At 45.9% G+C, this 14192-nt stretch overlaps 1 protein-coding gene across 1 annotated transcript in view; it reads left to right on the top strand.

Annotated features, from left to right (window-relative positions):
* The window catches only part of Vat1l (vesicle amine transport 1 like), a 170399-nt gene that overhangs the window by 77823 nt on the left and 78384 nt on the right, over positions 1–14192 (top strand). Inside the window, exons 5-7 of the mRNA XM_004625770.2 lie at positions 6496–6599; positions 8861–8916; positions 13508–13702. Of these exons, the coding sequence (XP_004625827.1) occupies positions 6496–6599; positions 8861–8916; positions 13508–13702 (355 nt within the window). The remainder of the gene's footprint in view (positions 1–6495; positions 6600–8860; positions 8917–13507; positions 13703–14192) is intronic.

The raw sequence follows: 14192 nt of genomic DNA, 5'->3' as shown, positions 1-14192 counted from the left end.
AGTGGGCTAGATCAGGGCTTCTTCCTGCCAGTACTGTGGAGATTTGGAGCAGGCAGGGTCATTCTGTTGTGCTAGGAGGTTGTCCTGTGCAGTGTGGAATGTTCAGCACCAGCAGAGTGAGTCCTGTATGCATTACATGTTGTCACCCCTGCCCTGTCTCGCTAGGCTTAGCAATGCAAAATGTCTCCAGACATTACCATGGGGAGGCGTGAACAGAACCCCTGCTGGTTAAAAGCCGCTGGAATGATGAGGATCTAAGACAATGGATATGCTAATTACCATAGTTTACTCATTATAATGTATACTGTATCAAAACATATCTCTGTATCCCATACACATGTGCTATTACCACCAATTAGGAATTTCAAACAGTAACACAGAATCACTGGGAAGGCTTTCAGTGGAGTTAAAATTGAATTATGTCAGAAAGTAAGTGTCCTATGCAGATCTGAAGCAGGGAAGCACTGTTAGGCGAGATGAGTTAGTGAAAAACTGGGCAGGGCACAGGACGTGGGATGGGTAGAAGGGGATCCCCAAGATCAGGAGGGAAGAAACAGAAAGATAAGGGAGGGGCAGAGCTGCTGGGGTTCTGCAGGAGCAGACACAGTGACTAATGACTGAACAATCATACAAGATGAGAGTGGGACGTCTGCTCCTCTTGTTAGACAGTGGCATTAGAAACTGTGATGAGGCCACAGCATAGCTCAGTGCCACAGCATCTGCCTGGTGAGCATGATGTCATGAGTTTGATTCCTGGTGTAAAAAAAAAAAAAAAAAAAAAAAAAAAACCTTTCTAAGAGACTGTGAGGACACCCTGCAGACAGCACAAATGCCCAGTAAGAGCACAGCCTCCAGGGAAAATCGGGGCTACAGCTGGGATGAGTGAAGACCCCTCCCACACACTTGCCCAGGTTAAGGCACATGAAGCCGTGAAGAAAGAACCCCATTCCCAGTGCAGCGATCTGCTACTCGCTCAAATGACTTGAGTCTGCAGACCTTGGTAAAAGCTGAGGCTGAGAAGCGCAACTTGAGAGAAATGGAGAAATCGGTGGACAGGTGGCTTTCTGCTCCCCGGCACCCTCCGTGCACAGCACAATGCCGGCATGCAGTAGGTGCTAATGAATATGCTAGTGGAAATGAATGAGAACCCAACCACCTGCAGAGAATAGAAATCCAGAAGGGATTCCTGGAGGAGGTGTTGCTGGTACCCAGTGGAACCATCAGTAGTGAATGTTTACAGGAAATTCTGGGCATCAGCAGGGTACCTGGCACCTGTGAGAAGCCCACTGTGTGCTGGGGAGTTAAAACTATGGCACCAGTGAGTTCTCAGAGAAAAATGAACTCAAAGAGAAAACTGAGCAGAGAGTCAGCGATCCAACTGGAAGTCAAAGCCACAACAAAGAAAAAGGCGTTCCTTGGTGAGGCTGAAGGCTTTCTCTCCCTGTGGCCATTCGAGAGAAATTCTTCACTGGTCCATGTACGTGGGTGGGGAGCACACAGGCAGCGTTCAGTATAGAAGTCCAGGGCTGAGGACAAAGGAGGTACACACACCAAGGCCTTGGGTCAGCAATTCCACCAGAGCTTCTGTATTTGGCCCAGGGGGCTCCTGAGATGGGCTCTTTGACTTTACATCTGTAGATGTGGATACAAGCAGGAGACAGTGGGCCAGAAGCCACTGCCCTTGGCTCTGCCAGCCACCTCTTTTCTACATAATTACTGCACCAAGTTACCTGGAAATGGGGACACTGGAATAAGGATGTTCATGCACCTCTGACAAGCTGTCATCCTCATAGGACCAATTTTTGATGGAAAAAGAAGGGAGCACTCTTTAATTTTGAAACTCTGACCTGAAGGAACATTTCTACTCTCAAAAGGAGCGATCACCGGCTGCTTGGACAGTTGATCTAAAATGCCAGCATCCTCAACCTGCAGACCATGGCATTGATGTCTGCCTCTGCCTAACTTTTCCCGCCTTCTCTCACTCCAGACCTTCAAAAAGGCGCAGTGACAGCTGGAGGGAGACGGTGAGGCTTCTTTGACCCTCAGCTATGTGCAGCTCTGTGGCTCAGCTGTGGAAATGCCAAGAGAGGCATGGAGAGGGGCAGGTGCCCAAGCACACAGGAAGTCTCTGTCTTTTGCAGGGGACATGCAATAGAGCAGCTTCCAGCTCTGCTCAGCTGTCCCTAGGAGCTCACATGGCCTAGAGGTAACAGTGGTGGCTCGCTTGAGCTGGCCACAGCTCACCCTGTGAAACCCTTGCATGATTCTGTGGCTCTGGCTGGGTTTCTTTTTTTTCTTTTTTTTTGCGGAACTGGGGATTGAACTCAGGCCCTTGCACTTACCACGGAAGCGCTTATTCCACTGAGCCATCTCCCCGGTCCCTTGGCTGGGTTTCTTGGTGTGAACAGATGTAGCGCAGGCCCTCCCGCCCACCCTCTACTGTGGGCTCTGGATAAGTCTCCAAGTCTCAGTGGCTTCTTCTTTCATCCAAGGGGAGTAATGACAGCCTGGGAATCACGGACTTGCACAAGGCATGAATGGTGGGTGCCTGCCAGAGTACTTCTCTGCCTTGTGCCTGGGAACTGACAGGTGCTCAGGAGTGTGAAACATGCTGCCCAGGGTGGACGAGGGGACCCAGCTTGGCTCTGTTGGTTTCTGGGTTTAGGCTTCCACACACCCTGAAGGCTGTTTGGGCACAATAGTTTGTTTGTTGAGCTTCTTCACACTCTTTCTTTTCAATCCCTTCTTCCAACCAAAAGATCCTCTGAAACTGGGCCATTCTGACAAAAGGTAATAAAAGCCACTGATGGGCCCAGTGATTGTCATGCACTGGGTTCTAAACTCCACCTGCACCCATTCACAGAGACATCCCTGAGTGTAGGTCATCATCGTCCCCTTTCATGAGGGAAGAAATCTAGGCACAGACAGCTCTCCCGAGGTCACATAGCACATAGTGCCAGAACTAAGTGCCTTCGGCTGAGACAAAATTCATGAGCCTAAGCCCCCTGCCTGCCTACCTCCATGTCAGCTGTTGGCTACAGCAGCAGCCTCTGAGTTCTTCTGGAAGGACACAGGTGACAAGACTCCTCTCAGCCCTGGTCGGCGTCTCAAAGCCTTGACCCAGCCTCTAGTTCACACCGTTATTCTCTTCTCTGGGAAATGCTTTCCAACAGTCACTTGGCCAATCCTTGCTCATCCATCAACATCACAAAAGATGTCACCTTCCCAAGTTCCTGAGCTGCTGTAACAGAGCAGTGGTCTGTGTCTATCTTTACTCCTGTCGCCCTGTCTTGTTTTTTGTTTTTTTTTTTCTGCCATAAAAGGATGCCACAGGCTGGGTGATGGGGAATGGTCAGAGACTGCTTTGCCCACTCTTCTGGAGGCTGAAGACCAAGACCAAGGCACCAGCAGGTTGCGCATCTGATAAGGGCCTCATCGTGGCTTACAAGGTGGCTTTTTGAACACTGTATCCTCTAGAGGGAGGAACATTTACAGCAGAAAAGAAACATAGGAAGACTTAAACTAAACTTGGTTTGGTGGCACATGCCTATAATCCAAGCACTTGGGAGGCAGAGGCAAGAAGATTGCTTTAATTTCAAAGCCAGCCTCAGCTACCCAGTGAGTTCAAGGCCAGCCTGAACTATACAGGAAGACCCTGTCTTGTGTGTGTGTGTGTGTGTGTGTGTGTGTATTTTAGAGAAGGGTCTACAGGGTGTTCAAGGTCTCACTACTAGATCAGACTCATAGTGATCCACCTGTTTACAGCCTCCCAAGAGCTGGGATTATAGGCATGCGTCACCACGCCCAGTCTCAATTGCTGGCTCAGTGTGCCCCAGGGGCAGGGCTGGCACAACAGGCCTGGGGATCAGACCTCGGCCCTAATCCACTGTGTTATTTGGCTGGCCCTTAAGACCCTGTGTTTAAAAAAAGAGAAACAAAAGACAGGCCCAAGAGGGAGCTTTCCTCGGCCTTTTCTAAGGTTCCCACTTCCATGGTAATAAGCCCACATCTGTGACACCAGCATCTGTCCATTCATAGGGGCAGAGTCCCCATGACCTAACCCCTGCTCTAAGTCCCACCTCCTAGTACTATTACAGTGACGACTGAGCATGCAGCACGTTACAGGTGGGTGTGGGGGGGTGGACACTCCAACCACAGCGCTCGCCTGGGCCCACAGACTCCTGGACTAGGGTGAACTGGAGACTTCGTGTCCAGCATGAAGCAAGCACTCAGAAAATGATTGTTGGTGGCTAAAGCTTTAGGCCACACATGTGTGACTCTGACTGCTGTCATCTGATGGGAGGGTCATGGGGGGATGGTGGAGCTCTCTGGAAAACAGAAATGGCTTAACCTCCATGTGAGGAGCCACAAGGTCCAAATCCAGATGTGCGCATATTTAAGACAACATTTAATCCTGAATCTTTCAAAGATGAAACTCAATAGACTGCCTCCCAGAGCTGCCTGGGAAGGTGATGCTTCCGTCAGTACATGGGCTTGAAGGTCTGTGAAGTTTTCAGTTCAGAGTGGTCAAAAGACCATCAGGTTTGGAGTTAAACTACATCTGTGTTTGAATTCCAGCTGTGTGCATTCCATAAGCGCAGGGGAGGAGGCTCCAGCTGTAAGCCTCAGTGTACAGTGGAGTTCAGATTCCAGCCCCACAGAATCACTGTGAGGATTAAGGATAAAATTGCTCTGAAATTGAGGTCTCTTTCCAGTAGGCGAAGGGACACACGTAGGACACCAGCCTTACAGGGTTTTCTTCCACTTTTTATCCATCCGTTAAACCAAGCAATATTTGTTGGGAATCAATGTATGTCCACCATGAAGAAAGCAATTTGAAAATAATACTGGATATAGCAATAAACATCAGTGACATGGTCCCTGAGTCACAGACTTATGTTTTAGTGGAAAAGTCAGTCAATAAATAAGCAAACGAGCAAAATAATTGCTGCCTGTAATTGTGACTCAAATGTCCTCCATGTGCAGACTTTGGTGCCTAAAGGGAAGCAAAGCAAGGATTACTTAAGTGGGGGGGAGACCTGCTGCTCCTAATGAGGTGCATGAAGTGGCTGGTCACAGCTCCTCCGGGGAGGCTAGGTGGGTGGGAGACCTGAGCGGTGAGGAGAGGCCAACGCTAAAGCCAGCTAGGGAAGGGCTCTCCAGACACACAGGATAGCAGCCACGTGAGTGTCGGAACTTAACATGCAGTTTCCCAGCTAGTAACACAAGAGACACTGAACCCATGCCTCATGGGACCTAGATTTCACTAGAATTGAGTGGGGGTAGAAAAAAAAATGAAGCTATCTGCTAGGATAAGATGATTCTGCATGTTCACAGACTTGAAAAAATATCACCCTTTGTGAACAGGGTAGAGCTAGCCACAATTGGGATCCCTGTGGGCAGGATGTCCCCCCGTAATACAAGTGGAAGCCTAGTAAGCATTTCTTCAATACATTCAATGAGGGAACCAATGGTTGTATAAAGAACTGAATAGAGATCAGCCAATATTTAATCTGTCTGCTGGAGTTCAAATGTGAGTTCTGCCTACCATACAACCTTCCATCATCAACAGAAGACTGTCTACTTAATCTTCTTACTTTATACATCGATTGGATAGATTGGACCTTGAAATTAGTTGAATAGAAACTTAACAGTTGGGTTCAGTGTGCCTCCCTGCCAGACCAGTATCCCCATTGAATACACCAACATGTTAATTGGGAGCCTGACTCTATCTCAGCACCTTGGACAGAGACTGGCAAATCACTGTTGGCTTCACAAATAGGAATTGTTAACTGATTTACTGAATAACTGTTCTCTGGTGAGCCTCAGCCAAGCATTCTCTTCTTACATGGCTCTGCTTTACAAAGGAGAAAGCTAAGACTCAGAAGTTGGGTGAGGCATCAAGGTACGAAGTCAGACCCTCTGACTCCAGTGACCTTGGGTACCTACCTACAACACACTGGTTCCTGGCATCAGATGCCAACTAGAATCTTAGCTTATTCTAGTTTTGGGAAATCTTACACAGAAAGTCTTTGACTTGCAATGGTTGACTTCAGACTCTCTCACTTTAAGTGTGTGTGAAAGCAATATTGAGTAGAACTCATACTTCAGATGTTAAATTCTGGTCTTTTACGGGGCTAGCAATGTGCCTTGCTCACAACACTGAGCGAGAGCAGTGAATCTCAGTTCCTCTCAGCCAGCTGATCATGAAGATAAACCACTAATTGTCTGCAGAGAGTGTGGCTGTGCATAGACCTGTGTTGCTAAGCTGTGAGTTGGGTGAATTAATGCATTTTCAACTCAGGATATCTTCAGCTAACTCATCACCCCATGACAAGGTGGGGATCATTGGGAGTTAGACTACAAGGACAAGCTCACCTCCCTGTACACTATTACTGATTCTGGGGCTGAAGTGAGAGGACCCAAGAATGGAAAGGGCCCATGGTTTTATTCCTAGGAGGTTACAATATTTTTCTTTGTCTCCTCACCATTTAGAATCTCTGCAGAAGGTGTGGACATCGTCTTGGATTGCCTGTGTGGGGACAACACAGGCAAAGGTCTTAGCCTTCTGAAGCCCCTTGGGACCTACATTTTATATGGTGAGTGCCACACAGAAGCAGGAAAGAGATGGCCAGTGACAGAAGCACTACATTTGTGCCAGAGACAGCTTGGAAAAGTGAAATGTACTAATTTGAGCTGGTGGGATTGTGTGTGTGGAAGAGTGATTTTTAAAAATATTTTTAATAAATTGATATTACTGTTAGTTGTAGTCATTTCAAAAATAACTCAGATGCATATTGCCCTATAGCTTATCGTTTGGAAAGGGCCATAGCAAGGCTGAGCCAATGCAGGAATGCGGATGAGCAGAAACATGATGGAATGGAGAGCCACGGGGGTTGAACAGGTGGAAAATGCCAGCAGCTTCAAAGGGAGTTTAAAAGATAAAGGCATAAAGGATGCACAGTAGGATGGAAGAAGGTGGTTAGGAGGTGGAAGACTTAAGGGATTCGTCCTCACTGCTGATGAGAAGGCAGAGCCTAGCTCTCTTTCCACTACACCTGTTCTGATGGATCCATCAAGACATGCCAGGGTTGGGCAGAGTACGTGTCCACCACAGCTGCCCATGCCTATGCTCTTGAGTGTGCAGGAGATTTATGGAACATTTGGGACAAGTTTTCTGCAGCAAAATAAGACTCCGTGGCATCCATCATTCCTCCTCTTCACCTTCTTCTTATCTCAGGTCTGCAAGCTAATTTAAGCACCAACCTCCACAAGGTCAAAGGGGCACACAGGAAGCCAGTTGTCATTTCCCAAAGCAGAGTGATATGAAGTTATGATATTTGCAATTCTTGGCACTTCTGTGCCCTGTAGGGATAATAGAAATTGAGCCTTCACTCTATATAGCTCAGGAAAAAATACTCATTTTCCTGCTATTAGCTGAAGAACTTATAAAAGAAATATTTCAGAGGGATAAATATCTTTTTGTCATCATCAGATTATTATCATAAAAAGAAAGTTGAGCTCTCTAGAGGTGGGTAAACACCCATTGCTACAATGTTCTGATAATTTCTATTGTGGCTATGTTTTCTTAGAAGTAGATACATAATTATTTTATTATCATCATCATCATCATCATCATCATCATCATCAACAACAACAACAACAACAATAACAACAACAAGGGAGCCAGCAAAAGCCAGAGAACCTTATAAGGATAAAAGATATGATTGACAAACTGCTGATGGACAATTTATTCATCATTACCTACCAGTTGCTGGGAGTTACTTTTTGCCCTGGTTCTATGATCTCACTTTAGCGAAATTTGATTTAATTATCTCACAAGTGTCTATTTCATGACATAGATAACTCGATTACCATATATTTGGTGGAATCAGGGTTTGAACTCAGGCCCTTGCGCTTGCCAGGGAAGCACTTATTCCACTGAGCCATATCCCTGGCCCTCGATTACAATGTTACAGATTGATGTCTGGTGATGGTAACCCCGCAGAAGCAGAAGTAATAGTTAACTAACTTGCTACTAGCTTACTAGGTCCAAGTAATTAAATTTAAAATATGCATTACTGTTTCCCTAAATAACTGTTCTCTAAGAACTTACACTTCAGTTCCAGGGAACGAACCAGGAAAATCATTGAAAAGGCTTCAACATGGTATCTGCATGTTCACAGTATTGTTAAAGGTTCTCTCCGCCTCCCACCCTAGGAGCCCCAGAAGGAATCTTTTCTCTCTGTCTGAGCATCTTAGAGACTCTCTCAACTCCACCCACTGTCTGCCACTGGAAACTGTGTGTTCTAATTGACGAAACTTTCATATACACAGAACTCAAGTGGTTCTCAGCTCTCTGCCCAAATCTTCCATTTTCTTGTCGTCTGACCCTTTGTCTACTCGCATTTGCCTTCTCCTGTACTTCATTTTCTATTCTGCCAGATTCCTTCCACCCTTTCCCCCATCACTGAAGTGACCCATCTAGATCTGAGCTGCAAGTCCCTAGTTTGCCTGAGAATCAGATCCATAATGTAGGTTCCTGGAGTTCATTTCTAAGTCTCCAAGAACAGAACCAGGAAGACATTTAAGCATCCTAGCATGTCATTAAAATATTAGCTCAAATCACCCTTTCCTGCATACCCAGTTTTTTAAAGTAATGAAACAGTCATGCTGACAAATGCCACTTCCTCTGAACCAATCACATTGAGCTCAATTAGTCAGCTTCATATCCCGCTCCCACTTCCCTCATTTTTCTGAAGGAATTAAATTTGGTTTTGCTGATTTGACATCAAATAGATCTTTGTTACCAAGTGATGTTGGTTTTCACTGGCTTGATTTGCGAATCTTTCCTTTGCAGGTTCTTCCAACATGGTAACTGGAGAGACCAAGAGTTTCTTCAGCTTTGCAAAATCAGTAAGTATACTTGCAGATTGTTTGTTCCTCCCTCCCAAGAAACTGACCCAATTTTGCTTGTTGACAATTTGCATCATTCATGTTAATGAAGCCTGTGGGGCAGGGCCAGGACCTGGGGGACCAGTGAAACCCAGGAAAGCTTTGCTTTGATTTCTACTGAGACTGTGCTTAGTGTTTTTAATCATTACACCAAAATGAACTTAGCAACAGTGCATTTTATTTGTCCCATATGGTGGGCGGCCTTTCAGTTTGCCACTTTCTGACCAGGTCTATGGGAATTTCAGCAATTTCTGTGTCCCTGTTCTACTGAGGTCAAGATGCAAATGGGGAATCCCACTACTTTACCATTGTCTGCATACGTGATCACCTTGCCTGTCCCTGAGAAGTCTTACCTCTGGGCATTTGTCCCACTATCCACCTACTCAGTTGTAAATTCCCATCTAGAGCTAAGCATGCTCGAATTAATTAATCTAGGCTTGTGTTTTTATTTTTGCCCCACACCTCACAGCAAGACCACTGCTTGCTGTTGTGGCTTTTGTCCAAGGGTGGCTTTTGTCCTCTTGGTCCTCAGCCTCTGGTGCAGTCAGAGAAGCACTAGGTGCACCTTACTCTTTGCAAGCATTTTCTGGGCACTGTTTGTGCCACTGCCCTGGGCAATGAGGTGTCACAGTGACTGCGATGAGGTGTGTGTGGGCCCACGTGGTTCGTATGTTCTGAGGAGGGAGACAAACTAAGCATATATCGGTTATGCTAATCACATGATATAAGTGGCTGCCAGACCTCAGGAGAGGATGAAACCAGGTGCTGAGCTAGAAAACAGCAGGATGTGACAGAGGCCTTTGGGATAGAGTGGTCAGGGGAACGGCAGGAAGATTAGGTTTTGTTGTAAGTGTGGTGTGGTGTGGCATTTGTGTGCATCCTGAACACCAGCACCGGCAGCCACAAGACACTCCTGGAGGCTAAAAAACCACTCCTGCCTGCACCCGGGAGACTAGAATCTCAAGGCCTCTTCTGGCACCGGGGCTTTGAAGTCTGGGTCGAGGACCATTTGGATGAAAGGGTCTGCAGGAGGTGCCAGAGTGGAGCCTAGACAGGCATGCAGTCGGCCTCAGGATCCCAGAGACAGGCTCTGTGCTGCTCACAGCTGTTCATGCTGGGGGTGTCATTAGTATGCTGCCGCCAGAGTGCTGTAGATACCCAAATTACACACAATTGTAAGAAACGTTTTCCTTGTCCCCTAAGTGCACGATCCCAGCATGCACTGCTAATGGAATAATTGCAGTGTGCCACGCTTACTATGACATTCATAGAACGCAGCCTAGAAGGACGTGGAGATTTGCTGCCAGATCAGGAGCACCCATCATGCCTGGTAGCCGGAGGCCTGGGTCAAGGACCTTTTCCCATCAGAGGCCTGACTCCAGGCCAGTCAGTGGGTTAGAAGTAAATCGAAGAGAGGGCGTTGCCAAGGAGTGGAAAGATGGCCCTTCCCTGAGAGGTTCTAGAACAGAATTCTCTGTACATTCAAGACAGGCAGAGTTGGAATCATCCAGAGATTTCTCACTCACCACCTTCCCTTCATTCCATCTCAGCACTGCTGCAGAGCTTTGGTTGCACTCTATGAGACATTTGCTTTCAGGCCATATTGATAATGAGACAAACAGATGAGGTTCCCATTCAGAGAGCGGTCTGAGTCCAGCGTTGGAGCTCTTGTTCACACAATCAAAATCGTCCCTTTCAAATTAAACGAATGAAAATTGTCTGTAGAGTGCCCAGCAGATGAGACGCTGGTCGGAGCACATGATACGCATACTCACATTTGCTGTCCACAGTGGCCCCCTGAGGTACAGAGAGGAAGGCGACCACTGAGAGGTCATAGTCCTCGCCCAAAGTCCCACAGCTAGTAGATAGCATCAGCTCTAGAATCCTCTTAGCTGCCGAGTGCACGAGCGTTGCAGATCTGGCAAGCACTTGTCCACACACACAGCACACAAGCCGCAGGTCAAGCTCTTGGTCATCTTTCTACCTTTGCTTTGTGGCAAGAAGCTCAGGGTGGCTCTTGCTGAACCGCCCCCACTTCCCGTGTGCCCTTGCCAGATGTATTTTGGAGAAGCATTTTGTGTATGAACACATCCTTGTTTTCAGCCTGTCTTTCCATGCTTGCTGCTCAAACATGACTTTCCCAATTTAAAAGGTGGTGGTGTTCTTCCTGTTGTTCTTTACTTTCATGACCCTACTCAATTCTTTCGGAAAGAGACAGAATACAGATAATCCTATCATTAACATAAATATGTGACTGTTCTGAGGTGATCCTTACTTTTTTCTTTGCTTTGCAAGCAGAGTAAACATTTTGCCTATTAAAACACTCCCAGAAACTAGAAGTCTGAGTATCTAACCTATACCAGCCCTAGAGGAAAAGCTATCAGATCAACACAGAGCCAAGGGCTGGGAGCGTAGCTCAGTGGCACAAGCAGCTGCAGATATTTGGGGCTGGGCTGTTCCTTGCCCTGCAGGCTGTCCTGGGCTTTGTAGACGATCAGCACCGTGCCTGACTTCTAGACTAGATGCCATCAGCACCCCTCTTCCCAGTAAGCACAGCCAGCAGTATCCCCCACAACATTGCAAGAGTCTATTGGGGGTGAAGCCATCCCCAGTGCAAAACCACAGCTGGTTCCTGCCCTTGGGCTTTATGGACCTTCACGCTGTTTCTTCTCCCTAAACCACCCTTTCCTGCTCTTCCTTACCCAGTAGTCCTACCTCATTGTCCAGGTCCAAATGTGTCTGGGAGCTGCTTGTTCTTGTTTTAAGAAATGGTTATGATTCAGGTCAGACACTGACAAAAGAATGTACAAAAGGTTGTACAGGGCTACAGGATAAATCCTGAGAGTACTTGGCTGACCTTATCAGATACAAAAGTTACAATTCTGGGTATATAGGTCTTGCTATATCTTGGTCTTAACCATCCAGCAGAAAAGTATAAAAACGAAGTATATAAAGTAAATCCATATGAATATGATGAGCTGTAAAAGGCTCAAGTCAATAACTTCTGAGGATAACCCACCTATAATATTATAGACTGCTAGACACTATTAGATGTTTAGTTGAATTCAAACACATATAGTATTTAGATGCCAATAGAATAGTCACCTCTGACAGGACAAATAAATAAATAAATAAATTAAATTTTTAAAAAAGAAAAAAAAATGGAAATAGAAGCAGTCAATGCCCTAATTAGCTCTGTCCCCTTTTCTTCAATTGTTTGTACTTTTTCTTTTCTTAATTTCTTATACATTGCTCCAGTTTTTTCTTCTTCCAGTTTTATGTGTATATATCTGGTAATATGAATAGCTGGTTGTAAGACAATACCATGTATTACAACAAATACTGTGAAATTCATATTGCTTTGTTAAGAAAAATTCTGTATGAGTTGTCAAAAAATAATTTAAAAAATAAAATTAAAAAAAAGAAATGGTTATGATAAAATTATTTTAAAACAAAGGCAGTTATGTTACTTAGGTACATTAAGTATATCATATACCCTATACCTTATACTATATATTGTATATCATACGTCATATATCACGTAGCATGTATCGTATATAGCCAAGACAATTCCTTTTCACTCAAGTCAACTGGGGCAAGCCAGTGACCTAGGCGAGCTCTTGCCATTTTTTCCTCTCTCAGGAAATTTGCTCCTGTAATCATGGGGTCACCTCCATGCACACCCCCAATATTTATATCCTGCTTATTTAGCTGGCCCCATCATCACCACCACACGCATTACACTTCCTTTTCCCTGAAAAAGTAAGAAACTGTGTCCTGTCACTGCAATCAGCTGAGAAAAACAAAGCAAAGATGCAGAACACCAGGAAGTAAGTAGACAGCCAGGAGCCAGCTCCAGAGCTGGTGGCCTTAAGCACGTGCCTAATGTTTCAAGTGCGTATGGCCTGGTGCAGGTCGAGCATCCCTCATCCAAATGCTTGGGGCCAGAATTGTTTTGGATTTTGGAATTTGAGGACGAGATATTTACACATATATGATGAGGCATGTTGGAGGTAAGTCTGGTTCGAAACACAGAATTCATGATAGTGTTATGTGCGTTTTATCCACAGCATCCTAAAGATAATTTTATACAATATTTACTCCATGTGTACAGTTGGACTGCTGAATTTCTTCTGTGACACTCAAAAGGTTTAGATTTTCAAGGGTTGGTCAGATACTTCAGCTGACTAAAGCGCCTGCTTAGGCAGAGCACAGCAGTCAGGGTTCAATCCCCGGAGTGTGGTGCCAGCCCTGCCCCCGGGGCACACTGAGACAGCGATTGAGACTAGGCTTGGTGGCACACACCTGTAATCCCAGCACTTGAGAGGCTGAAAACAGGAGAATCACTACAAGTCCAATCTGTGTAGTGAGACTCTATAGATCCTGTACTAAATACATTAAATAAATAAATAAATAAAAATCAAAGCACCAAGAACCACTGTAGGCCAGGTGGAATTGTCCCCATGCCCCTTTTGCAGTAGCTGATAATATTGGCAATGCCTCTGGCATGACCCCGAGTGGAGTCTGTAACCAGCACCATCTCTCCTTCCAGTGGTGGCAGGTGGAGAAAGTGAACCCCATCAAGCTATATGAAGAGAACAAAGTCATCGCGGGGTTTTCCCTCTTAAACCTGCTCTTCAAACAGGGCCGCGCGGGCCTCATTCGAAGAGTGGTGGACAGACTCCTAGGGCTGTACAACCAGAAGAAGATCAAGCCGGTGGTAGACTCCTTGTGGGCCCTGGAGGAGGTAAGAGTGGGGTTTTCCTCCCTAGGCAACCTCTGCTCTTAGCCCACACAGATATGGGCAGCCAGGTACAATCTTGTGCTAATGACTTTTCTTTGAGTTTGTTTTAAGTGCCAATCCTAATAATCACTGTCCACTTGGATAGGGCCTTGGCTATAAGAATCATCTGAAGCTCTTCAGTGGCTTTCAAACCATTGACCCGGATGCAACACCTTTGTCAGTCCCCCTTTCTTCTCTGGCAGGCTACTGACAGTGGGGGCGCATATAATGCACCCAGGGCATAAGAGAGTGTATGTATTATTACTATGTCATGAGTACCATCACTTTGGGTTTATAGAAAAGATCAAGTTCAGGGCTCACAACAGCTCAGAGTTGAAATGATTTGCGTGTTGGACTGAGCTGGTTTGCTGAGCTCCTAGGAGACATTGACAGCTGTCATACTGGAAACTGTAATACTTGCTGGATTGTTGGGTCTGGTGTTGGATTGAGTGTT

The sequence above is a fragment of the Octodon degus genome, unplaced genomic scaffold, assembly GCF_000260255.1.
Source record: "Octodon degus isolate 3935 unplaced genomic scaffold, OctDeg1.0 scaffold00011, whole genome shotgun sequence".
Classification (NCBI taxonomy): Eukaryota; Metazoa; Chordata; class Mammalia; order Rodentia; family Octodontidae; genus Octodon; species Octodon degus.
The sequence above is the reverse complement of the archived record's forward strand: the minus strand, read 5'-3'. Positions and strand labels throughout refer to the sequence as shown.